The sequence below is a fragment of the Epinephelus fuscoguttatus genome, linkage group LG21 (assembly GCF_011397635.1).
Source record: "Epinephelus fuscoguttatus linkage group LG21, E.fuscoguttatus.final_Chr_v1".
Classification (NCBI taxonomy): domain Eukaryota; kingdom Metazoa; phylum Chordata; class Actinopteri; order Perciformes; family Serranidae; genus Epinephelus; species Epinephelus fuscoguttatus.
The window spans coordinates 12,536,478-12,562,584 of record NC_064772.1 but is presented as its reverse complement, the minus strand read 5'-3'; the positions used below and the strand labels follow the sequence as shown (position 1 = coordinate 12,562,584).

General features: G+C 41.1%; 1 protein-coding gene across 2 annotated transcripts in view; it reads left to right on the top strand.

Moving 5' to 3' along the window:
• cnksr2a (connector enhancer of kinase suppressor of Ras 2a) overlaps positions 1-26,107 on the top strand; it is a 96,421-nt gene that overhangs the window by 36,279 nt on the left and 34,035 nt on the right. For both annotated transcript variants that reach the window (XM_049565333.1, XM_049565334.1), the window contains exons 4-13: positions 6,082-6,169; positions 6,573-6,614; positions 10,259-10,378; positions 13,182-13,241; positions 13,587-13,655; positions 16,845-16,991; positions 21,103-21,215; positions 21,356-21,510; positions 21,754-21,843; positions 25,404-25,618. In XM_049565333.1, the coding sequence (XP_049421290.1) occupies positions 6,082-6,169; positions 6,573-6,614; positions 10,259-10,378; positions 13,182-13,241; positions 13,587-13,655; positions 16,845-16,991; positions 21,103-21,215; positions 21,356-21,510; positions 21,754-21,843; positions 25,404-25,618 (1,099 nt within the window). The remainder of the gene's footprint in view (positions 1-6,081; positions 6,170-6,572; positions 6,615-10,258; positions 10,379-13,181; positions 13,242-13,586; positions 13,656-16,844; positions 16,992-21,102; positions 21,216-21,355; positions 21,511-21,753; positions 21,844-25,403; positions 25,619-26,107) is intronic.

The following is a 26,107-nucleotide window of genomic DNA, read 5'->3' as shown; positions in this document are numbered from 1 at the left end:
CAAACAGTCTGTGTAGCCTTAGGTCCTGCATATATATAGCACACAGCCTCAATACTGATGACCCAAATCACACACACACACCACAGATACAGCATACACTAGAGGCTGTGTCCGAATTTTAATCTGGGTCTTTAGAACAATGACGTAAAATAATGGTGTGTGTCTTTGTGTGTGTGTGCCTCTGTTGTTCGTCACTCTGGTGCAACCAGTGATGGAAGTGCATTTTCTCAAGTACTGTACTTGTACTTAAAGATTTGGGTCAAGCATTTCTCAGTATAAACCTCAGTATAAATACATATGCACAGTGGTGGAATGTCATTTGGTACACTTACTGAAGTACTTAAGTACCTTAACTTATTCAGTTTATGACACGGCGATACTCCGTGACACCAATGGAGTTATACTATTTGTACTATACTAAAGCCTTGTGAGAAGTGTTAACCAAACGGCAGATATCTTACACTGAGATGAACAAAACATTCATTTTGGACTCATCAAAATTTTGAAAATGATGAATTTCTAATCATAATCATTCACTCATTTTTTGTAAAAGCTTTGTGGATTTTTTTAAATTATTAATCTGCATAAAAATGTTATCAATAAGACCTCTAAAAGGGCAGTATTTGATGACATACACCCGTACCTCTACTTTATAGCCATCATAATGTCATAAAATAATGTAATTTATACCATTTATTCAGAGAGACAAACACATTGGACTTTTATCTGATCATTTGATTCTTATTTTCATTTACTGAAGATTTTTTTTAATATAATTTGGGGGCAATTTAAAGTTTCCAATTTGACCAAAGTTATTGTGACCCAGCCTGAGCTGAACAACTTGCAGCTTCCTTCAACTCTCTGTCGCCGTTACACTTCCTGTTGTTGTGCATCCAGCTCCAAAATCCCTTCTTCTTTTTCTTCTCCTCATATTCTTTCCCCCCCTTCTCCTGCGTCTTTCTTTTTCATCTCCTCCTTTTCTGTCTTCTTCATTTTGCTTTTCATCCTCTCCAACTCTGTCTGTCTTTCCTCTGTCTTCTTGAGAAACAAGAAACCTCTTTTCTTCTTCTTCATTTCCAGACAGAGCTCCTCCAGTTCATTCTTCTCTTCCTCCAGTTGCTTGTTCTCTCCCTCCATCTGTTATACCTCCGTCTCCCAGGTCTTTTTTTTCTCTGCCATGAAAGACAGGAGTTCACCTACTTTGCTCCACAGCTGGTTTGAGAGCTCAGTGACCTTCAGGGAGAGATTGTCCCTCTCCTTCATGAGGTCCAGGATTCTGGTGTCCCTCTCATGGATCTGCTCCTCCACCTGTTTCAGTTTTTTCTTGAAATCAAGCTGCAGCTTCTGACACTCAGACATCACCATCAACACCTGGTTGTTTTTCTCAGAGACTTTTTGTTTCTCTGCCTCATGGCGACTATCTCGTTGCGCTTCAGCTTGTTCAGGTGCTGAGCTGCATCGATTTTGTCCGCCTGGAAATCGGAGCCTTGTCTTGAGTCTGGAGATTTCTAACTCCTGCTCTCTGATAGTCCCCTGGCTCCTTTTGTGTTCTTCTGCCTACTCTCTCTCCCTGATTTCCAGAAGCTCCTCCAGTCTGCTTATTTTCTGCTGACCGTTGTCGATGGTGTGGCAAAGGCTCTCCATTTCCTTTAGGGATTCTTTCTTGAAATCCACCAGGTCTTGAATCTCTCTTTTCATCTGGTAGATCTGCTCGTGAGCACGATCAAGTTCAGCTTGCAGATGGAGGGAGTCTTTGGGAGGTGGTGGACAGTCCTGCTGACTGCCTTTTCTTGGGTTCTTTCGATTACGCATGGCACAGTCTGTAGCAGACGGTAGTTGTCTGTCAAAGAGTTTTCTCTAGCAGACTTGAGCTGTCTGTTGAAGACTCAAGATGTCTTTTGCAGACTTGAGTTGTAGCAGACTGTAATTATCTCTTGTAGAGCTTAGTGGTTGTTGCCTTTACTACTGATACTACTGCTTGTTTTTTATGTTAAATACATATTGTAACATATTATAAATACATACAATATTATAATTCTATGTACCCCAGTTCCAGAAATTCATTCATTTTCCCGAACAGACAATGTCAGGCAACTGACAATTGAAGCTTCTCTATAATTTGAATCTGTATGAAACTGTGGTTCTTTGGGTCGAAGGTGAAGCGCAAAAGGTATAAAAAGGGTCAACTATGACTCCCAAAGTGCTTATTGGCAAAAAACATCCAATCATAGTATGTATGCAGTCATTAGCAGCGCGTTAGCTGCACACGTTCCTTATCGTTAACACCTTGTTCACACCTGAATAGTCTATTATGTTAGGATGCGCCTGGGGCCTCATTTATAAACATTGTGTCGGCACATAAAAGGGCTTTAAAGACCCTCTTCTCTCAGGAAAAAGGTTTGTTTTTATGAAAACCCTTTTTTCCTCACTTCAGTGGAAACTCTGACAATGCATACAAATGTGCACAACTTTGGGAATTGATTGTGCCATAGGCAAAGAAGCATAATAAAACCACAAAGGTCTAATAACCCTTCTCACGCTGTTTATTTAAGTCAACACCCAAAACTGTGCTGTTTTATTTGTTTGTTTGTTTCCAAAGCCTGGATGAAACGACAAGTAGTAAGGAGGAGGTGTGTGAAGTGGTGCACTCTGAACAGAGTGGCCTATTTACCTGGTTCTCTAATGCAGCTTCATTCATCCATCTACCGGAGCTGTGTCCCCTTTTTCTCTGTGGAAGAACATTACTGTTGAATCTCCCCCGAGATGGCCATTTGTGTATCAGTTTCTCACTCTCTGTTACATTGAATTCAAGGAGAAAACTTTGTTTTTCTCATCTGCCTTCAAGGTAAATGAAGAATCCTACAACATTGAAGTGATGGAGGGTTCCTTTAACAACAGTTAAATTAAATCAAATCATCTGTTTACAAACTCGCACACAACTTGTGCAGTACAATCCAAGTCTCATTTATCCAGTCATCTGCTGAGTACTTCCCAAACACACAGCCCTTTCTAACAGAGAACTGAACCGAATGTATTTATGCTCTCGTCAAAGCCCCCAGACAAAACATTAATTTTACCTTGCTGAACACAAGAGTTGCTGGTCTACTGCTGCCTCAATTGGTTAGTCTGTTTGTGTTACTGTGTGACTTTGGTGCATCTGAACTGACCCTTTAAAAAGCCAAAGTTAAACACTAACACAAGCTAACTAACTGAGGCAGCGTTAGACCAGCAGCTCCTGAGTTCAACAATGTTAAATTACTGGAGTCTGGCTTTGAAGAGAGTTATGTTAACATCTTCAGTTCCTCATTGGAAACGACGTTATTACTTGACTTTGATGAATCCAAACTAACTCTTCTAAACACCAAGGTCACACAATAACAAACTAACTGTTTTGATAGTTCAATCATCAAAGTAATTCTTCAAGCAGAAATGCCACTCATAATTTCCTTCTAGCTTCTCAAGGATTTGCTGCTTTTCTCTCTTTAAATCATTGCAAATTGAGTATCTTGGTGTCATGGAGCAGCCAGTGCTTGTAAAAAAAAATTGGTTTTAGGCCTTTAATTACCACAAAGCCTCCCAGCTGTACCACAAACCAAAATGAATACTCGATGTCTTGGTTGCAAACAACAACAAAGGATCAGCGTTGGTCTCAGTTAATTTATGTGAGCAAACAGATGCAGATAGAAACTAAACCAAAATAATTAAGGGAAGAGAGGTATCATCCATTAGTTAAGACCTGCCTTATAAACATTTGGGAACCAACTAGTGACAAACGACAGCCTGCTACCATGGCAAGGAGCAATATAAAGATGCCACTATTTTTCACCATTTTCTGACATCTAACAGACCTGACAAGTGATTGATTACAGTAATTTAAAAAATAACCAGTAATGAAAGTACTCATAAGTTGTGACCCTATATCAGAGTAAAATAATTACATTATATTAACATATAAATATATTTATACAACAGTAAGTTCCGGCCCTGCAATCTGATTGGTCGAGAGACAGTAAAACCGTGATGATATTGGAGTACAACATCACGGTTATTTCACTCTGTATGTATCACTCCACCTCACAGCTGATTACAATCAACAATCAAATCAAAACTGATGGTTAGTGTTAGTTAGGTCAGCAGTTGCGTTGTAGGCTAATTAATTCGTCCACTGTCAAACAGCCAAAAATATGGATTTATTTCCTAAAATAAGTTTTGAATTGAACTATGAATGGTCATCAGAGGAAGATGAGGGAGAGGAGAAGCTGAATCCATCTGAGCACACATCCAGGTTTGTCAGTGTTTCATCAGCGGAGCTCAATGACTTGGAGAAAAGCAACATACTGTCAGATCAGAAGGCAGAATCGGCTGTGCCTGTGAAGCGACAGTCCACCATGCAGTCACCACAGACTTATTTCATTGGCTGCACAATTAATGGAAATGTGCAGATAAATGTGTATAAAGAGTAAGTGCCTGGCGCACCATGTTTGCGTTACATAGCAACGGTGACAGCAGAGTCCTGAGGGAACTATTTTTGTTGGCGGAAGAGAAATAAAATGCTTAAATTATCTATTTTGTCCTCATTTTCCAACATTTCTTAATCAGCCTTGCTTATTTAACTGTTGAACTGTTGTATAAAAGCAATATCACGCTCGAACTCGTGATGTTATACTCGTATATCGTCACGGCTGTGATTCGGTCATAGGCACGAGGCCACAGGCCGAGTGCCGAAGACAATCATCACTCCCTCTCGTGTGATATTGCTTAAGTAGATAATGTTGTTTGTACAAGCAGCAATTACAACCAATATTTATGTTTATTCTAAGGCTGTGACCTCTAGTGGCTGCACTAATTATGACGAGAGGAAAGGAGGAAGTCAGGTGATGTAGAATAAAGAGCTATAAATTTTGCTTAGTGAGGGGAGGTAAATGGGTCAATCAAACGCAGGACTTTCATCCAGGAGACTGGAATTTGTGTCCTGCAGGAAAACACTGAGTTATTTTAACAACGTTATTTAGCATGTCACGTGCAGTACATCACCTGAGATATGTCTTGTTCCTTTATATTAGTAACAAACACACTTTTATAAAGCCAAACCAAAATCTTTTTATAAACTTACCCAAGTAGTTTTTGTGCAAGGGTGTGAGATTTTCACTGCACAATTACTATCAGATAATATCACCTTTTTTTCACAGTACCACAGTAAACAGTAAGACACAATACAGTGCCCTTTAAATGAATGAAAAAGGAGGTTTTTTTGGGGGGGGGGGGTTAACAAAGAATCTTATATTTGCTATTAAAATTAAAACTTGAAACTATTTTTTTAATGGAAGTATGTGTAAAGAGTCTGAAACACAGTCACAGAGAAAAGGAGATGGGCTCGTGCCAGTAAGATTATTTTGAGATTATTATTTTTTTTTATGCTTTTTGTCTTCATTTGATAGGACAGATATAGCAGGAAACGGGCAAAAAGAGGGGTAATGACATACAGCAAAGGGCAGTGGGTTGGAATTCAGCCCTCGGCTGCTGCAGCAGGGACACAACCTTTGTACATGGGGCACCTGCTCTACCAGGTGAGCTAGTGGGTGCCCCTGTGACTGTCAATTTTAATAAACCGGTATACGGTTTCACAATATACTGCTGCAGCCCTGTTTAAGAGATGCTTCTGTGGGTTGTATTCAGAGGGTGGGAACGCCAGTGTAGTTGTATAGTGTGGAGGACTTGCTGGTTAAATTATACCATTTCATGCCCTGTTATGATAAATTCTTATATTGTTTTAAAGGTTACAGCAAAAACAAATAACTTTTGAATTTAAATGACAAGAACATAATTTTCTTTCTGTCACTTTACTCTGTGTTGTAGTTTGTTAAACTACAAATGCAACTCGTTTGATTTGTAACGTGTACTTTACACTTTTTTCCCTTATGAATGAGTCGTAAAACTGCTCCCTCTTAACGTGTGTGCCTGTGTGCGTGTGCACACACAGTATCTGTGCCTCTAACAATGCTCCTGTCCGTCTCCCCTGTACATTATCTAATGCAGCAGAAACATTATAAGACATACTGCTGTGTTATCTGTTCCTCCCAGGTCTCCCTTTGCTGCAGTGGCAGACTACTCAGTAACCCGAAATAATGTCATTCAGCTCTGCCTGGAGCTCACCACCATTGTACAGCAGGTGTGTGTAATTGTTTGTGTGTGTGTGTGTGTGTTTTGAAGGCTGATAGCTCTTATTCCGCCATGGTTGTCATATCCCCCTAAGAACGGTGTGTGTGTGGGTGTGATGCAGCAGCCTCAGACTCGCTGCATCCTTGAGCGAGACTTGATTCTTTGCTATTTACGTCCTAACAGTCAGTCTGTCTTTTGTATGAGTGATGTGTGTGTAAATAAAAGATAAATGTGTCTGTTTGCGTGGGCATGTATTTTTTCTTAATCTGCAAGGGTATAGAGTGTTCAGGTGTAGGGTTCAGTAATGTGAGGCCCAGACACTATACAAAGCAGTTAGATGGTGTGTGTTTTTTTGAGCATTTGCAAGACAGGATGTTCTGCTCGCGCTACATTAAATTCTGCTTTTCCCCCAGGACTGTACGGTGTTTGAGACAGAGAACAAAATCCTTCATGTGGTGAGTCCTTCTCCCTCAGCCAGCTGTCACTTATTTGCTCCGTGTTGATGCGAAGTGTCCTGTTTTTTTTTTTTTTTATTAATTTTAAGATATCACATTCTCTCACTCACGCAATACTCCACAAACCCAGAAACTCAGGCTCCAGCTGGATCTAGTATTTGAGTTAATCTTAAAGTCACTACATCTTGTAGTGTTTTATAATAATAGTATGACATTTTGAGGAAATATGTGATATTGCTTTCTTACAGAAAGTTAGATGAGGAAAATCAGTATTATTGTGTAAAATATGAAGCAACAAACAAGATGTGATTAACTTAGCTTAGCATGAGGAAAGAAAGCAGGAAAAAGTAACTTCTGGAGTCTTGTTGCCAACCTGAGCTTGTTAGGTGATCGGCAAGGTAACTTCACAGAGGAATAAACTTTTATTCATCAAGAACGTTGTCGTATGTGATGAAAGTTTATTGCTTTTACTTTTTTTGTCCATGCACTGGTCAACGTGTTAATTTGTAAGCTTTAGAGGTGCTGGTAAGCATAGCTTTGATATTTAAAAGAGCTATGCTAGCAGTTTCCCCCTGCTTCCGATCTTATGCTAAGCTAGGCTTACTGCCTCCTAGCTTGGGCTCCATACTTTGCTGCATTGACCCAATATAGGCAGAATGGGAAGAAAAGGAAAATGGACATACTGCTAGCCTTGTTGTCACATGATTTAAATAGCTTAAATTAGCTACTTTTCCGGTGTAATGTATTTAATATAAGCAGACAGTGTATAACCCCCTTAAATTAGTTGATCCGATCACAACAAGTGGACAACTCTAATTCGATCTGTTTACAAGTGGTATTAGAATTCATCTCCATGTGCTTCTTGAGTGACCACTTGTGACAAGATCTCACTACCCCGCTCTATATGCAAATAAACACATTATAATTTCCGTTTGCAATTCAAATAAACACAAGAAGTTTGTGCTCTAGAGAAAGGATCAGCACTCAGTGAATAACCTCCTAAGCCCTATAATAAGCTATTATGGCAAGGCTTAACTATACAGACCAGTGAGCAGTGATACTGTCTTGGGGTCATCTTTGGGGTCATCAGGTGGGAACCTCCTTTCACCAGTGTTTCGTTTAGTTGGTCACACGACACCTCCAGGAGGCTAGACAGTGATCTCTGGCGTCCCAGAGACACTCCACTAATGGCAGGTCTCACTGCTCCCCGCACCAACCAAACAATCTCCTTTACCCAACATACACATGGCTTTCTCAGCCCAAACAACGCTGCCAACTTCAACAAACCCAGTCTCCGTTCATGCTCCATTCAAAGACCAAAGTGTTGTTGTAATGGGCAGGAGGCAGCAACACACTTTCCATGCCTAGTCTGCCAGAAAAAGAGGAAGAAGAGGAAGAGGAGAAGAAGAACAAGGAGGAAAGATGAGGAGGAAGCTTGCTGAAGAAGGAGTTTGCTGAAGAAGAAGAAGAAGAAGAAGAAGAGGTTTGCTGCAGAAGAAAAAGGAGGTTTTTTTAAAGAAGTTTGCCAAAGAAGGAGGAATTTGCTGAAGAATAAGAAGGAAGTTTGCTGAAGAAGGAGTTTGCTGAAGAAGGAAGTTTGCCGAAGAAGTTTGCAGAAGCAGACGTTTGCTGAAGAAGAAGGAGGAGAAGAAGAAGAAGAAGAAGAAGAAGTTGGCCGAAGAAGAAGGAGTTTGCTGAAGGAGGAGTTTGACGAAGAAGAAGAAGGAGAAGAAGCTTGCAGAGGAAGAATGAGTTTGCTGAAGAACTAAGTTTGCCGAAGAAGAAGTTTGCAGAAGAAGACGTTTGCTGAAGAAGAAGTTTGCTGAAGGGATTGGCCGAAGAAGGAGATGCTGAAGAGGGAGGAGTTTGACTAAGAAGAAGAAGAAGCTTGCAGAAGAAGAAGGAGTTTGCCGAAGAAAAAGGAGTTTGCCTAAGAAGGAGGAGTTTGATCAAGAAGAAGAAGAAGCTTGCAGAAGAAGAAGGAGTTTGCCGAAGAAAAAGGAGCTTGCCTAAGACGGAGGAGTTTGCCAAAAAATAAGTTTGCATAAGAAGAAGAAGTTTGCAGAAGAGGAGGGAGAGGAGCACCCTCCAATAAAGTTGTTTGCAGAAGAAGAAGTTTGCAAAGAGTTTGTGCAGGCAAAATCCAAATAATACAGACAGGGTCTATTCCTTGGCATGGTCTAGGCAAACCTAAGCAGCTTCTTTTACTTGTTTCGCACTTTCAAACAATGCCATTGTCGTGTGCATGAGTGTGTACTTGCACCTGTGCAGGGGACGTCAACTGAGTAGGCAGTCCTTCAGTGTGACCCAGGACACATTATCGTTCATACTGCTGGCCATTTGTGGCCCAGACCCCCTCCACATGTGTTCTGAGCAATGGCATCTCAAGACTCATTCACACCAGCTGTCCACTTGTGATCCGATCACCTAGGACACATTGATGCCAGGTATAAAGAGGACCTTAGTGGGACACGTCATCACTGTCGTACACTCTTAGAATTGCAACGTGGGGACTGAGGTGAACGAATTTTCCAAGCTGTTTGCTCTTAATTATGATTTAAAGGTTCTAACTGAGGCATAGGGAACAGACATGAGAGTGGACTCAATCTTCTCATCAAACTCTTAGCAGGATATCAAAGAAGTACGTTTCCCAAAATGTTAATTCCTCTGAAGGGTTGGTTCAGTGCACTTGTAGTGATATTTCCTAGGCAGCCAGATTTGATTTACTTTGTTCAGGACATATTTGAGATTTTCCTCTCTAAGATTTTAGCTTCCACACCTATACAACCAAAGTAAACAACAGTTGAAACATTTAAAAACAGCATCTTCTTCCAGAAAAAAGAAATGTCCCTGTTATTGTGGATCAGTGGTTCCCAAACTGGGGGGCAGCTTAAGTTTAATTGACCATTTTCACAGCAGTCATTTTGACTTGTCAAACACTGGTGTTACTAATACACTCACTAATTACTGCATTGCATTGCAGTAATCACTGGAACGGAGCCATCATTGATGTTATTAGTTCCACCTGTGCTTTCCCTGCTATGACATGACTGCTATGAAATGTCTGCTGTGAAATGTCTGTTGTGTATGAAGCTTTCTGTCTTTTGTAAATGTTTCTTGAAAAAGTTTGAGAGCCACTGCTGTGGATTACCCAGAAAGTACACTGTCAGCTATTTTTATTCTAACTGCTTTATAGCAGGGAAATGGTCCCTAAAACTGGCGGCACCATGTTGTGTGGAGTCTGCTTTCTGTTTGTTTAATCTTTTAATGCTGTGGGCACCACCATTTTGTATTCACCTCAATTTAGACAGATATCAGAAAACCCAAACTATCTGCACAGCTAAATACTACTTGAGGCAAGTGAAAAAATATGTTTTCTTTTTGTAATTTAGGCCAGCTGACCCTTTGAAGTGCTACAGGAAGTGCCAGTCATAAACCACAGCTGTGTTAATAGTGGCAGCCTCTAATTGTATTGAGATTAGAAGGGAAGGTATGTTACTTTCTCAGTAAAGCAAAAGAGAAAACTTTTAATAGCGACACAAAAGCTGCAGGTTTAGGAAGATACACGTTGTTTTTCTTGTGTTTTCATCTGTGTTTTCTGAATTAAGCACCACTGCTGACCCTCTTTTCTTCTTCTCTGGTAGTGTAAGACTCTGTCGGAGGTGTGTGAGCACATTGTGTGTGTGTCATCGGATCCGCTGGTTTCTCAGTCAGCCCACCTCGAGCTGGTTCACCTCACCAACATCAAACCCTCTGAGGGCCTGGTAATGACTCTGTGTGTGTGTGTGTGTGTGTGTGTGTGTGTGTGTGTGTGTGCTCGGCTTTAGCATCACTTTCAATATGAGTGTCTGTGTGTAATTCAGGTAGTATTTGTCCGTCTTTTGTTCATTTGATGTGTGTAATGACATGATTAATAGATTACTTGGACGATACAGTATTAGTCTGCCATGATACTAGTTCGATTTTATTCAATTCAGAGGCCGATCAATATGAGATGATATCAGTACATAAAACTGATAGCATGAACGATAGCTCAGTTCCATTAAGTGTCCACGTAAGGTATTCAAGTTAGCCAGCATGCACAATATCAGGGCCTTGCTAAATGGAATGCAGCTATAATTAACGTTATTGGATCACCTGTGCTTTTCCTACTATGACATGTCAAAATGTCTGCTGTGAGAAAGTTCTGTTGGATGAAAATGGTGACACAGACCTGCTATGAGAATTTCAGAATAAAGGCATATCTTAAAGATAGCATTATGTTTCAAAGTTTTCTCTTTACATCACTAATGTTGGATTGAGCTATTCTTACATCCTTTGTTTATTGTACAATAAGGGACCTACAACTTTAGAAGTAGTTTTCTGCAAAAGTTCAATACCACAACCCATATTTAGTTTCTTCAGCTTTTTTTTTGCATAAATGTTAAAAAATGACTATACAGTCTATACAGGGTATAGAATACAGTATTAGCCAGAATTTAAGATAAACCTGATTATGAGATGACTGGAATGGATGGCTCTGGAATACAATTAAAAATCTGTTTATCGGTTTACATGCAGACATGATGCAGTTATGGCAGAATTTCCACAGCTGATTGAATACATATGAACAAAAAAGGGTGGACATTTCCTTTTGTAAACATAGAACCAAACAAAAACAACCAACAAAAGTTCTGGATTTTTTGATAAATAGTCAAATCATTATGATTAAAAAACATGTTTTTTGGTTTTGGATGGAATTTGGTGTACTGTAATTGCATAACCTGCTTTTACAAGTTAAAATTTCCAACACATTGAAAGACTTATAACAGTGTCAGATAGAGATTAGCTGCTTCCAGTTTGGATGCTTTTCCTGGTTGGCAAAATATCTAGATCTGTTAAGCTCCGTGGCGAACAAATCTCTTATCAAATTTTTTATGTCTCCTCACTCTTTTTATTAAAAAGAGGAAAACAAGTAGGTGGCAGCTTTTCATTTTTAGCCAACTGTCGCTGCTTCAAATGACAGATGTCAGCTGCAGCTGACTAAAGCTAATTCAGTAAAGTTTGGCTGTTCTCTGGCTAATGTGCTGCTCCTGCATGCATTTAGCCAATAATTATTTGTGACCTTGTGTCAATTTGAAAGGGCAGTTCACTCTAAAATCAAAAAAAACATATTTTCCTCTTACCATCATTGTAGATGTTTTGATTTGAGCTGCAAAGTGTTGGAAATATCGGCCACTCTGTCCAGTGTAATGGAACTAGATGACAATCAGCTCATGGTGGAAAACTCAACAGCAATGTCTCTTTCCAGAAATCATGATCCGGTTACTCAAGATCAGTGGTTCCCAACTGGTGGATCATGGTCCGAAAGTGGGTTGCGGGTCCTTTCTAAATGGAACGCAAATGACTCGCAAACATGTCAAGTTTGTAAAAAATAATAATGATAACAAAAACCTTTATTTTTGAAGTTGAATTTCCAGCACAAGCTTTAATTCTGAAGTGCCGTTTCCTGTTGTAGAACAGACAGAACAGACAGCAGCTTAACAGAGACAGCAAACTAGGTAGACAACATGACCAAATGTAAGTATGATGCCATATATATTACATTTTGTGGACCTTGAAATAATGACTAAGGAGCAATCTGGACCCCATTGCTGGACTAGTTTGGAGCCACTGCTCAAGATAATCCAAAGACCTTGTTTTGAAACAACAGTTTCATGAAGGAACTATTTTCTTTCTACTATACTACACCCACCAACCTTATCACTGCGCAGACGGAAGTGTGCGTGGATGCGCTTGTGTTTGTGATAGTACGAGATGTAAAAATTAATGCCATATCATCCTTTGCTGAACTGTAACTTAAGCTAGCTTAGTGGTGCTAGGTGAGCTAGCAGTAGATGCATGCTTCCTTTTGCGCAGTGATACAGTTGGCAAGTGTAGATGAGTAGAAAGAAAATAGTTCCTACATGAAACTGCTCACAACAAAGTCTGTGGATTATCTTGGGTAACCGAGTCATGATTTCTTGGAAGAGACATTGCTGTTGAGTTTTCCACTACAAGCTGAGTGCCATCTGGTGCCATTATATTGGAGAGTAGGCAGACATCTGTAAGGGTGATATCTCCAACACCCAGAAACAAACACCAAAACAATCTAGGTTTATAAATAGCACTACAGGTAAGAGTAATAATATGTAATTTTGATTTGGGGTGAACTGTCCATTTAAAAATCTCCTAGTTAAATTTTGACTCATTACATTTGAATCTGATCAATGAGCACAGAAGGCTACAGCTGTTAAATTAATATGTCAGATACATTTAATTAAAATTTCATATATTCTGCTGCTGCTCTCATTTTCAGATTGTAACTACTTTAAATACGCTGCCACTAAAAACTGTTGTTTTTTTTTTCCTCTCAGCCAACAAACTGTGATAAGACTGTTTGACTTGTAGCTTTTTAGCCTTCAGTTACTTGCTTTTGTTGAAAGGTAAAGCTAATAAGATTTGATAAGGGATTCGAAGGGATTCAGAAAAGTCTGGTGCTTTACCTACTGAGCCAAACAAAGCCTCTTTCCTCCCTCTGTCCATCAGGGAATGTACATCAAGTCAACCTATGACGGCCTCCATGTGATCACAGGAACTACTGAAGGGGTAAGAGGCTTACAATCCTGTTTTCACACCTTCACATGCTGAACTCCAGCCAAGCAGTGAATTTCATCTGTGACATAAACAAATTAATTCCCACAAACACCAATGAAATAGATTCCCCTTCACACCCAGGGGGTTGATGTGCATAGAAAACCAATTCTTACTTTAGAAAACTGACAACATTTAGATCCATTACTGCATATCTGATTCCACGAAGATGACTCTGCAAGGCTTTCCCTCTGTTACATTACAGCGTGTTGAAGTACAGTTTGTCAGCCAGCACTGGCATGCAGCGATCAATAAAGTCAGATCAATTCATAGTCGCCTGTTTCTCTTCTGTCTCTGTAGTCTCCAGCTGACCGCTGTAAGAAGATCCATGCAGGAGATGAAGTCATACAAGTCAATCACCAGACTGTGGTGGGTTTCTTATTGTGTATGTGTGAGTGTTTGTGTGCTCCTATATGTTGTAAATATATCTTTTGTGTTTATTCACTTACTGTTGTTTACTGCTATTGACTGGATAGGGTTAAATGCATGATAAAGGACCATTCTGTCCTTTTTAACCCTGTATATTAGGGGGCAGCCAACACTGTGCCCGCAAGCGCCTGGTTGCCCACAGGGAGCCAATGAATCGCCTGCAGGGCACGTTCTAAAAATAACTGTGGTCAAGCCAGCCCTCACTCGCATGTCTGTCATCAAATCAGCTGATACTAATACAAGCAAATCTGTATTATTCAGGAAGATTATATCAAACAAGCAGCTCTCCATGTTACTCTTTACCCCTCCGGTAGCTGTCTGGCTCAAAAAGGTTGGTGACACCAGAAGAATTTGGACTATGGATGAAAAAACTACATTGTCTGTGTGTACGTCTCTCAAATGTTTAATCATAGTAACACAGTTCTAATGATGTTAAGTTTTCAGTTCGATTGAGAACACAAATGCAGAACAGTAGGCAGGCAGGTGGACTAAACAAAAAGCGAGCTTTAATGCAGCTGGTGAAATACATCCAAATCAGGCGAGCAACAAAAACTGAAGATGCAGGCAGACGTGACTCAAAGAACAATAGAAAGAAACACACAAACTAAACTGAGAACAAACCAGAATGTCACAATGAATACAGGGATAAACTCGGGGAAGCAATCCAACACGGAACACTAGAGACCAACATGGGCAAAGAAAAAAAGAGCAAAGAATGATAACACAAACACAGATAAACTGACAAAGGACAAAGGGAAAGACACAGGTGTATATACACACAGGCCCAATCACAAGAACAAGACAACTAGAGTAGACGGGCATGGGCAAAAGGAGGGAAATACAGGGACTGCATGACAATGAAGACATCTGGGGTGTGGTAGGGAACACTAGGGTGGAGGAAACAAGGCTAATATGAGACAGGTGTGCAGAGAAAACTCTGGAGCAAGGAGGGAGTAACGAGACTGAAAGAAGGAGTGTATTAAAACATGCAGGAAACAGACAAAGGTAGGAAGTAAAGCCTCCCACAGACGATGAGACAATCCTTTAAGTTTAGTGCAAACTACACTGTGCAACATGGATCTAATAAACTTGGGTACGACATCAAGTTTGATGATTGCAGACTGTACGATGACAGTGCCTACTGAATCGCAGGCTACAGCGTAAAGCTTCACATACTGAATGCAAAAATTGCCCAGTGTATTCCGGGCTTAAGGATGCTGCACAAGTTATTACTTTTCCCACTGTGGAGCACAACATAGAGGGTCACATTATTAAATAACCTAAAGTTTCGTGGACACTATATACTGTCGTTACTCACCCAGCAGCTGCAACTCTTCTGCTATTTCCTTCCATGCTTCATCCTTTTGTATGTGATCAGGGTAATAGCTGGAGGACACATCATACAGGCAAGGCTTCTGCTGCCACAACTCCACAAGGTTTTCCTTTTTGCTGGAATCCCACACCTTACTTTTAGCCCATCTTGCCTCCGAGCGAGCTGATATCCTTCTGTTTGTTTGGGTTTAGCGCCAGTGTGTCATTTCATGCTGCATTTCCACTGGTTGGTTAGCAGACCAAGTTGTAACATCAGCCACACAGTGAGATGGTCATCCCAAACTTCTGAGACTGTCAAAATTTTATCCCAGGCTGTCTTTGACCACAAGACTGTGACAACGGCCATCCTTGAACCTCTCGTACTGTGTGACATAAGACCACCGTTTTAGAGCCACGACCAAAGATATCGCCATGTTAGTCATCTTTCATCAGGGACAGCCCAAAATTGCACAATGTATACCAAGCTTTAGACAAGACATGACGTAAGGAGAGTGACTGTGTGATCAATATTTGTATCATAACAATGGGTCAAATAATGTGAAAAGGGTCACTTCTTAAGATGAATCCAAAGGTAACTCACAGTCTCTGCATGTTTTAGCTTCTTTTAGCTCATCGTTTTGGTGTTCTTCCCCGCAACTTTACTGTTTTGGTTCAGCCTCAATGCTCTCATGCTGTAGTGACATTCTCAAGCCGTTTTCAGGAAAATAAAGCTCTAAAAACCCACAGTACCTGCTCTGTACCAAAAAGCAGACTCACACAGTTAGAGACTAGCTGGTGGACACAGAGGAGCATTAAACAGCTTAAGAATCAGATATTTCCTCCAAGAGGTGGTGGAGACCAAAAACAGAGCTAAAAGAGGGTGAATATTGGACTTACATTCATCAGGTGGCTAACAAGTTTGGCACATCAACATCAAAAAGTGATAATATGACAGTGTGGTGTGACAGCTTGTTTCTGCTACAAAAAAAACCCTGTTATTACAGGTATGATATCATCCAAAAAGATTCATTTGAACAGCAGATTTTAACAGTGAGATGAGGTTTTTATCTTGTGCTCTGATGTATTATGTATCAGCGTAAACCCCTTGAAATTTTGTTTATTCTGGTTGTTATCTAGTCCTTGCACTATAAGACCTGTCAATCAAATTGGGAGTTAAAGCTGGTTGTAATTATGTGTTTTTTGTGGCCCAGCACCCCGTCTGTTTACATCTATACTGCAGATTGTATCCTTACGTTAACAAGATGCAGATGCATGCAGCTTGCTTTGCAATTAGTGTAATCAGATCCTTCAGCCCTCTCCACACCTCCTCTTGCATTATGATCAGATCTCAGGTTAATCCCAGATTTGCCATAATTAGAAAGTATCTCTCTACATAAAGAATCAATGACTAAAAGGTAAAAAAGAAATAGCTGTGAACAAAAAGGAAAAAAATAAATTTCTGGTGACCATTCATGGCAGCCATTTTTATTTTTTGTGTACAGTTTTTGTTCACAGATGTCCTACAAACAAACAGTGTTGGCATAGTATTGTGAAAACAGTGGCTAAAAAAGAAGATAAATGTATGATAAGATGCATTTGTTTTCAAATTGAGGGCAGGTTACATCACATGAAAGCTCTATAGATAGACTTACCACCTCCACACCCACTTGCACAGAAGGCTCAACAAGCGAGGTCCAATCACGACGTGGACAGAATTCAAACTACAGGCTGAATATAAATATGCTGCTGTGATTTCATTGTTCATTACCCAGATGATGATGATGATAACTAGACTGTGCGACCCTCTCCTGTCCACAGGTGGGCTGGCAGTTACGTAACCTGGTCGGCTCGCTGAGGGCTGATAAAGGCGTCGTGTCCCTGACCCTGAAGAAGCGTCCGCAGAGCACGCTCAGCTCCGCCCCTGCTCTGCTGAAGAACATGCGCTGGAAACCCCTGGCTCTGCAGGTGGGACCAGCTCTACCTTTTATAGACTTTATTAAGGCACTGCGCTGGCCCACATAACTCCCCACAGCATTCCTACTCCCTGTACAACTGCAGCCAAAGCGTGTAATTAGGTCACGATACTGTGGCTCAGCAGGGTTTTGTTTGCCAGCTGAAACACACTGGGATGAATGGGAAGGGAAAATTGATGGCACCCTCCACCCACGATCCCAGTGCACCCGCAATTATGAAATTTATCTCCCTAATTAACACTGATTATCTCCACAATCATGAGGAAACTCAGAGGAAAACAGTTTTTATCTGCCCTCCATCACTGTTTGGGTTGTCTCTGTCATGTCTCTTAAAGGTTCAGTATGTGACATACAGATATTTAATATAGCAGCAAACAGCTATTCGCTATGTAAAGATATAGTGGAGTTATGAAGTGCTGAGCAGAGAATTTGTTGTAAACCAAGCCTCTCTTTTGTAATGGTTGATGGTCTGGCTACATGTGAGTCCTGTGAGTGTGTCTCAATGGTTCGCCAATCAGAGCTGCTTTGCACTGCCATCATACGGCGGTTACCACTGATAATGGCAACATCATTAGTGTGAAAGTGTCGCACCAATCCTCTGGTTCTCCCCTGGTTAACACTGTTGGGTCTGTTAACACTGTTCATGTCATTAGCATTGTTAGCTACTAGCTCAGCCAACTCTGTGTTGAGAGCCATGTGCAGACAATCCCAGCTCAGACTAAAAATATGTTCTGATTGTTGCATACAGCTCCTTTAAGAGATCATTTTTGGTTTATTACATTTTTTATCTACGCTGTCTCCTAGAAATTACATGCAGATACTGCTAATTTGACTTAAATACATTTTAAAGAAAACGTAAAATATGTTTTCTTTTAGTAATTTTCTAATACCAACCAGATTTTTGTTGGGAGGTGGATAATCATGCAGGATCCTGCCAAAGCGGACAAGTCCTATCTCTGCATTAACATCACCATAAACATGTGGATTACATTCTACATTAGGGCTGGCACCATATCAGATTTTCACTACATGATTATCTTGGCCAAGACAGTTAGCAATAATAGTAATATCGTGGTATCTAGCAAATTGATATTTAACATTATTGTGTGCCGGTACACTCACAAGTGTAGGTAAATGGACAGGAAGACAAAGCAAGAATGAAAAGGTATTATCTTAAGTGGCTCGTTACTATGATATCAATATTTCATTTTTTAAATATCATGGTTATTGTCGATACTGGTACGCCTCAACACCTCTGTACCACATGCTACGAGCACATAGTGTAAGGAAAACATGTGAAACACAGTGTCAGGCAACATTTTGCAGATACATTCTGTATCTGTATTTTCTTATCCACTTGACTTATTCACAGCCGTAAACACATTTGCTGTTGCAAATTTGTAGTACGCAAATAATTTCTGGGAGACGGAGTGACTGTTTGTTGTACTCACTAAATTGACATGATGACATCCTTACAACAAAGTCTGACAGGGCAAAGAGCAGAAGTGGTCAGGTTGGAAACAAGGCCGCTGTGTACGGAGGTGAAACCGAAAGTAAGCACACCTGAAACGTCTGGAACAGCAAGATCTGAATAAAACTGAAACAGGAAGTTCGTCTGTAAACTGTAATGGACAAGAGACAATTTGGGTCATCTAATTTATCTAACCATAGTTTCAAACCTGTATGACTGCCTGCCTGCTGGCGTTTCTTGCCTCATCAGACTTCTTTTTAATGATGTTGCCACAATCTTAGAAATGTTATTGCTGTACATAATTGCCAGCAAACACTCCAGAGGTTTAGAGGCAGAGGTAGCCAACCGGCACTGTGGTAAATTAATGCTTTAGTTTGTTATTTACGTGGCAAACAGTAACCTGAAGCAAATGACTTCAGTGTGGTCTTTTTCTGAGCATCTGTATCTTGGAATTGTGTTGGAGTTGCTTGAACTGTTGTGGACCCCCCCCCCCCCCCCCATTCACACAGGTGACCACAATGAGCATGTTGTTGCCCCCTACTGGTCAGTTTAACTGCCCAGATATTATATGACCACCAAATCAAAATAGCCATAATTGCTCCAACAGTTACTTGAAACTTGAAAAACTTGAAAATAGGATCCAACCTTGAATGAATCATCACTTAAAGGTTCTGGATGTGACATTCAGATTATTAATATAGCAGCAAACAACTATTTGGATGTAAAGATATAGTGGTAATGGCGTCCTGTGTGGAGAATGAAGTCATACTCCTTCTGTATGTGTTGTTATCTGTGTTCTCTGTTTGTTGCTGTGGTAGATGGTCAGGCCACGTGTGTATCCCAGCGGCGAGATTTGCACTGTGCTTGCACAGTGGTTTTCTCTGATATGGGGATGGAGTCATCGTGGAAGTGTAGCACTCACCCTCCACTTACCCCCTGGTTAATACTTTTAGCTTTGTCAGCACTGTTACTGTTGTTAGCACTGCTTATAGAGTTAGCGCCAATAGCTGCTAGCCACATGCATAGCCATCTCCATGTTGAAACAGGGCGGCAGTGCCTCAGTCCATAGGGACTTGGGTTGGGAAGTGGAGGGTTGCCGTCTGGACAAAATTTGAAGCGTGGACTGGTGGCTGGAGAGGTGCCAGTTCACCTCCTGGGCGCTGCCGAGGTGCCCATGAGCAAGGCACCAAACCCCCCAACTGCTCGGAGCACTTGTCATGGGCAGCCCCACTGTGACATCTCTCCACTTAGTGCATTTATAGGTCCTGTTTGTGCATGTGTGTGTTCAGACCTGTGTGTAATTCACAACAGAGTGAAAAAATTTGCCATCGGGGATTAATAAAGTATATGGAAAAAACAACAACAAACAACCCCTGACTCTGGATCATACAGTAAGTTTTTCTATGACATTAGAGAAAGTTGATTTATTGTGTTAGTCTGACTAAAATCAGACTCATAGAATACATGTAAATATATTAATCTGACTGAAATCGTACTAAACCCAATTTCTCAAAGTCAGACTAACACACCCAGATAACGCATTTGGGAGTCAAATTACTCCTGCATGTATACAGTCAATCGGAACCAAACTGGCCTAGGCACTCTGTGCATGCTCCACAGGTTCTGCCCGGGCTGTGATCTAGAAGTCGAATAGTATGAAATGCGTAACAGAAGAAGCCTGTACAATATGGCAAAATCTACATCCCGAGCCATGCACTTTTGGACGGACGAAATGTACAGAGCTGTGAAGATGTCCACCATGGTACAAGTTTGCCACTTGCTAACTGTAGCTGACTTGTTCGTTGTTTGTTTGGTCTGTGACGTAACAGGTCAACCAGAACAAGGTCCAATACTAACAAGCTAAAAGTAGGCATATTGCCACCTATCGTAGCGGAGTTGGACGTACTTTGGTCAGTCGATTCCCCTCCAGTGCTTGTAAACTAGGACAGGGACAGTAGTCCAATTAAATGGCCTAGTTGAGCTGTAACCGTAGCTTGACTTAACTGTGCATGTAAACATATGGATTGATATGCTGTGAATGTCACATAAACGCTCCTTTAAATTATCCAATTAATTCAAGACATTAAAGTGGAAACAGACAACTTTTTAACCCATTCCCAGCTTTTCTAAGTGGTGTTATGTTGGCACCGCTGTCGCAAAAACTAGCGGACACACCACATTTTGTTTTCCAAACTTACCTCGGCTTTTCCATCACCTGCCATTTCCACCAATGGGGATAGTACCTACAAAGAACTCATGCTAATATTCTTTGGTAACTAGGGATAGTTACCCATAGCTACCAGGGAAAAAGAAGTGCTCTCCTCTTCCTGTTTTGGTTGCACAGTGGTCGACGCACTTCTTTTGTGCTGTAAATCGAGCCTTCATTTTCCCTGGAGATTGACCCATTGGCAAACAAAATTGCATAGTGAAAGCGAGGCTTGTAGAGAACCACTCTAAACACCAGTGATGTGATTATTCTACAGCTATAACATTGGGCTATCAACATTTACTTCATAATGATAAGTTAAAGCAAAAATCTCGTCTATTGTCACTTTAAAGATGTCAGAAACCTGTAAAACAAACAAGTAAAAGTTTAAAAAAAGATCTGTCGTGACCTTTTTTCTCTCTGCAGCCAACCAGAAGCCCAGGCAGTGGTTCGGGCACACCCTCAGGCACACCCACTAAGAGCTCTGCCCTCCAGGACCTTTACATCCCACCTCCACCTGCTGAGCCATACACACCCAGGTACAGTGTCAGTGTCTTTGTTTGTCTTCTTTTTTTAAAGAGAAGAACTGATAAGAAAGTAAAATTGGTGACAGCAAAGAGGAGCTTTGACTTTGATGTACAATTGTTTGCCGGTAAATCCGTCTCTGCTGTTGCCATAGAGATGAGACAGGAGCCTTGTCTGGAGATGAGGCATCTCGTAACCACGGTGGCGTCAGCGTTGCTAAGCGCTCTGAGTCACCAAACTCCTTCCTGGATCAAGAGTCTCACCGGCGAGAAGAGGAGGAGTCCGTGTACTGCACCACACCTACATATGGTATGAGATGAGAGAAAGAGAGAGTTCAATCTCACTCTGCTGCATCGAACCACTTCAAAAAACAATCATGAGGCTGAAAACCACCTGCCAGCCTGAGGCACTTAATAAAAAGTTTAGAAAGTGATGGAGCTCTGTACATTGTGGGTAAAATAAAGAGAAAACTTTGCAAGAAACCAAAATATCACATATCACAATATAAATACTCCAAGGAGAATATTAAGTTTTTTAATTGTGTACTTGTAGGCAGGCTGAGGCCCATCTCCATGCCTGTGGAGTGTAACTGGGTGGGCGACTATGAAGATCCAGCCAAGCTTAACAGAGAAAGCCGCCGAGGTGAGTGCCGGCGTGTGGAGTGCATATGTGTGTGTGTGCACCTCCTGAGGAGCCTGTTAGATTCAGTTAAATGTTCCCGTCTCTCTGTATTACGAAGAGATCTGTGTGTGTGTGTGTGTGTGTGTGTGTGTGTGTGTGTGTGTGTGTGGGGAGATCAATGCACCTCCATCCCTTTCCTCTAATTCTCCCTGTGATTAGCATCACAGAGAAGTGAAATAAGAGGGGATGAGAAGAGACGGAGAGAGAAAAAAAGGGGAAGGTAGACAGTCGGTACAAAGGCAGAGAAAATGAAAGGCAGCCATGAAGGGAGAAAGAATAAAAGAGAGAGATGGGAGGAGGAGGAGGAGGAGGAGGAGGAGGGAGGGAGGGAGGGAGGGAGGAAAGGAGGGATGAGAGGAGGCAGAAACAGGAAAAAAAAAAAAGACTATTCTCCCTGACCTCCACCTGAATCACTCACGCAGTTGCCATGGAGACGCTGACAGCAGCTCTTCTCAGTGTCTCACTTTCCTCTGGCCGCTGCCTAGCAACCAGGGGAGGACAGGGTGGGAACTGTGAGGAGAGAAAGAGGTAGTAAGACCTGAGTTTCCTCCCCCGGTGGGAGCAGTGAAGAGGAAGTTGGTTGAAAAAGAAAAAAAAAAAGATGGGAGAGACTTAAAGACAGTGAACCAGAACAAATTCAATAAACAGAGTCGTACAGATTTACTCACAAAGGCATGAACATGTTCCCTCACAGCAGCATTATTGTCCCTGACACTGTAGCACATGGTGGGAATATGGATCCATCAGTCCACTAACATATCTCAAGAAATAGTGGTCTGACTTTGGTAATACTACATTTTAATACTCGTCATTCAAAAAAGCAGCCAATGATTTTCTGGCAAGCAACATGTCCTCCAACCCAAACAACCAAATAGGTCAGATGTTCCTACAAAGTGACAGCCACTGTAGACTCACAAGTCAGTCTTTAGACGCTTTGCTTAACTAAAGACTGATGACTTTCTCCCTGATTTTGTGTTTAGATGGGTGGATACAATTTCAGAGTTTAAAAAAACTCCTTACGTTGCAGAACCAATAGTAAATCTGCAGGGCAGTCCTTCGGTGGCTTGCTGAACTCCTGGGCTTGTAAACATAGTCCCACTAGAAACACGTGTAGCGGTACAAAATGGCTCAGCCGCGCTCGCAGAAAACGCCATCAAAGTTAGTGGATGTTTGTTGCGTTTGCGGCAACACATTCTCGCCAACTAAAAGAAACAAACATAATCTTTTACAAGGCCATGACTCATCCGTCCGGCCGGACTGTAGAGGGAATCGCCTTGTTGTTTACAAATATTTCCGGGTAGAAAAGCAGCAGAGCTTTTAGCTATATATATATATATATCAGTCACATTTTTCACATCACTGTATCACCGTTTAGACTAATCCGATGTTTGTAAAGTCTATAAACACAATGATTGAACAAACATTACTATTTCTTAGCTGTTAGCGGTGTCTGTAATAGGTAATAACTCAATAAACGGCCCATGAAAAAAATATTTTTTCCAGTGGATATCTTAGTTACAACATGATTGAGCTAGCAAAGCAGTTTTGTGGTGCTATGTGTGGTATTTATTCAGTTTTGGGAAATCACGATGTCTAGAAAGCATCAGTGGCTGCAGCTGACAGGGACAGCTAACAGCAGCAGCAAAGCTAACATCAGGACGTCATCTGTTAAAAGCCTCCTGTTGTTGGATACGACATGAAACTACTCCAGTTAGCTTAATCATGTTGTAACTAAGACTAAGACTGCTGGAAAAAATATTGTCTTCACGGATGAGCACACATTTGATAAAACGGAGTTACATCTCTCGTCATCCATTTTCAAGCTCTCTGTGTGTTTGTTTCCTTGCGGACGAGAAAAGGGGGGCGAACATTTCTGAGAAGGCGTGTCCTTTTCAACAATGCAAGAGGTATTGCTTTGTTCCCAGCCGTTTTCTCCGGTGTGTTAAACACACTTTAGAAAGGAGTGTCCCCAGACTATCAGAAGGCGGAGATCTCTGATTGTCTGGTGGCGAGACTACAGCCGCTGTGGCTAAAAAGTAATGAAGCCAACACAGAAGTGCCAAAAACTGCAGTTCCTTAAATGGCCACTTGAGGCTGGCTCCAGAAGTGAGTCAATCCCCATAGATCCCCTTGTTAAAGTGCCCAACTTTACAGCAGAAATAAACATGTTTACAGCATAGTACAAAAAAAAAGTTTTTTGGCGACTCCCTAAATGCCAAGCTTGAGGCTTCAATATGGGAGTCCATGATCCAATGTGTGACATCATGGTAGCTACAAGAATTTTTCCCAAATTAGCGCACTTATTGGTGGACAGCAGAATAGCTTGTATATGGTCATCAATATCTGCAGCTGTAATCACGTGGATAATTCTGTGAAACGGTCACAGTTGCACCAAGACTACCTGGCTAGGTTAAGGTTTAAAATAAGTACCTTTGTTGCCACATAGCGTGATGTATCTCACAAGACACGTCACATTCGTCACGCAACATCACCATACTGTATTGACATCACTTATGTGACATTATGTCATGTTACAAACTAGGTTATATTGTTGAAGTAACTCAGCGCTGACTTTTGGTTTCAAACGTGACACAAACACTAGTCTCCTGGATTCAGTTCTTGTTTGTTTGACCCATCCACCTCTCTTTCCTTCCGGATTTTGTCGTTCTTTATACTACATCGCCTGACTTCCACGTTTGCTGCTTTAATAATTACTACAGCCACAAGAAGTCGCTGTCTAACAATAAACGTAAATATGAGTCGTAATTTCTGCTTGTCAAAATGTAGTATGTAGTTGTATTTTGGAAGACGGTCTCATTTGGATAATTGACCGATGATATTTCAAAACCCAGAGTGTTAACTTTTAGAGTTTTTTCAAACAAGTTTATGGGTTTTTCAAAAGTTGACAGTTAATTATCTTTCAGCGAAACTGATGGTTACCTCTGTGACCTGAACGTATGCCAATACATGAGACGCACAGATTGGGGTGTATTAAGTTTTTGTGGTACCAATGGACAATGTGTACCAATGTGGTAACAATGGACAGACTTGCTGCATATTTTGCCACCAGATTCAGTGTTAAATAACATTTATGAACCTGCAAATAAATCCAACTGAGAAAAGCGTGCTGCATTTCCAATTGCATCTGAAGGCTTTACAGATATTTGCACTGTGTTCTGATATTTTCTAAATCACTGATTAGCTCCATAATTATGTCATGATTAAAGGTCAGAATCTGAAATTTTTTATCTTAAACACTACTGGTCTCATTTTAATGAATCTTTGAGTGATGTGACCTTTTTGCACTGTGTTTTATTTATATATTTTTAATGTATTCTCTAATTAACCCACTGAGACTCCTAATAGGCAGCACTGATGAAGAACATATGACAGTATATTAAACAGAAGCTCAATACCGCATGATACTGCAGACAGAATTATAAGACTGAGTCTAATTTGGGCACTCCAGCTCCAGGTAAATTCAGAATATGATATTTATGTAAATTTGATGGCATTTACAGAAGCGTCACTGATGCGTTACGTGGGACTGTCCGGCATGGACGAGAGGACCAGCTCTGATGACTACTCCTGCCACACGGCTCGTCCAGGCAAACGGAGCAATGACACAGCCAAACGTGCCAAAAGGCGGAGCCACCACAGCCAAAGCCCCTCCCACTACGTCCTCCAGACAAATCAAAGAGATTCTCCTCCGAGAGATTCAGCCTCCATTTATCATGTAAGTCACCCACTTTGTCTTTTTAAAAATATATATGTTATATTTACACCTGGAAGCAACGCCAAGGACTTCAGATTAAACAAACCTGATTTAACATATTTATTCTTGAGCTTTAGAGGTGCTGGTAGGCAGATTATGTGACCCTTGGGCAGAACCAGGCTAGCTGTTTCCTCCTGTTTCCAGTCTTTATGCTAAGCTAAGCTAACTAGGGCTGCAGTTAATTATTATTTCATTGGGTACGTGTTGGTACTCCGTACCTTTAAAGGGATACTTTGCTGATTTTCAACCAGGTCTGTGTCACCACAGTGTGGGCAGTGTAAGTAGATAAATGGTGATAAGATGCCCCCCGTGCCAGCACCCTCGGGAACTCCCCACCCATGCTGTGAGCAAAAATCCACTTGATGACTTAAAACGTCAAGACATGCTTTGCATCAACTGGTGGATTTTGGATGATGGATGGGCGGGGAGCTCCGGGAGCTGGCAGCACAG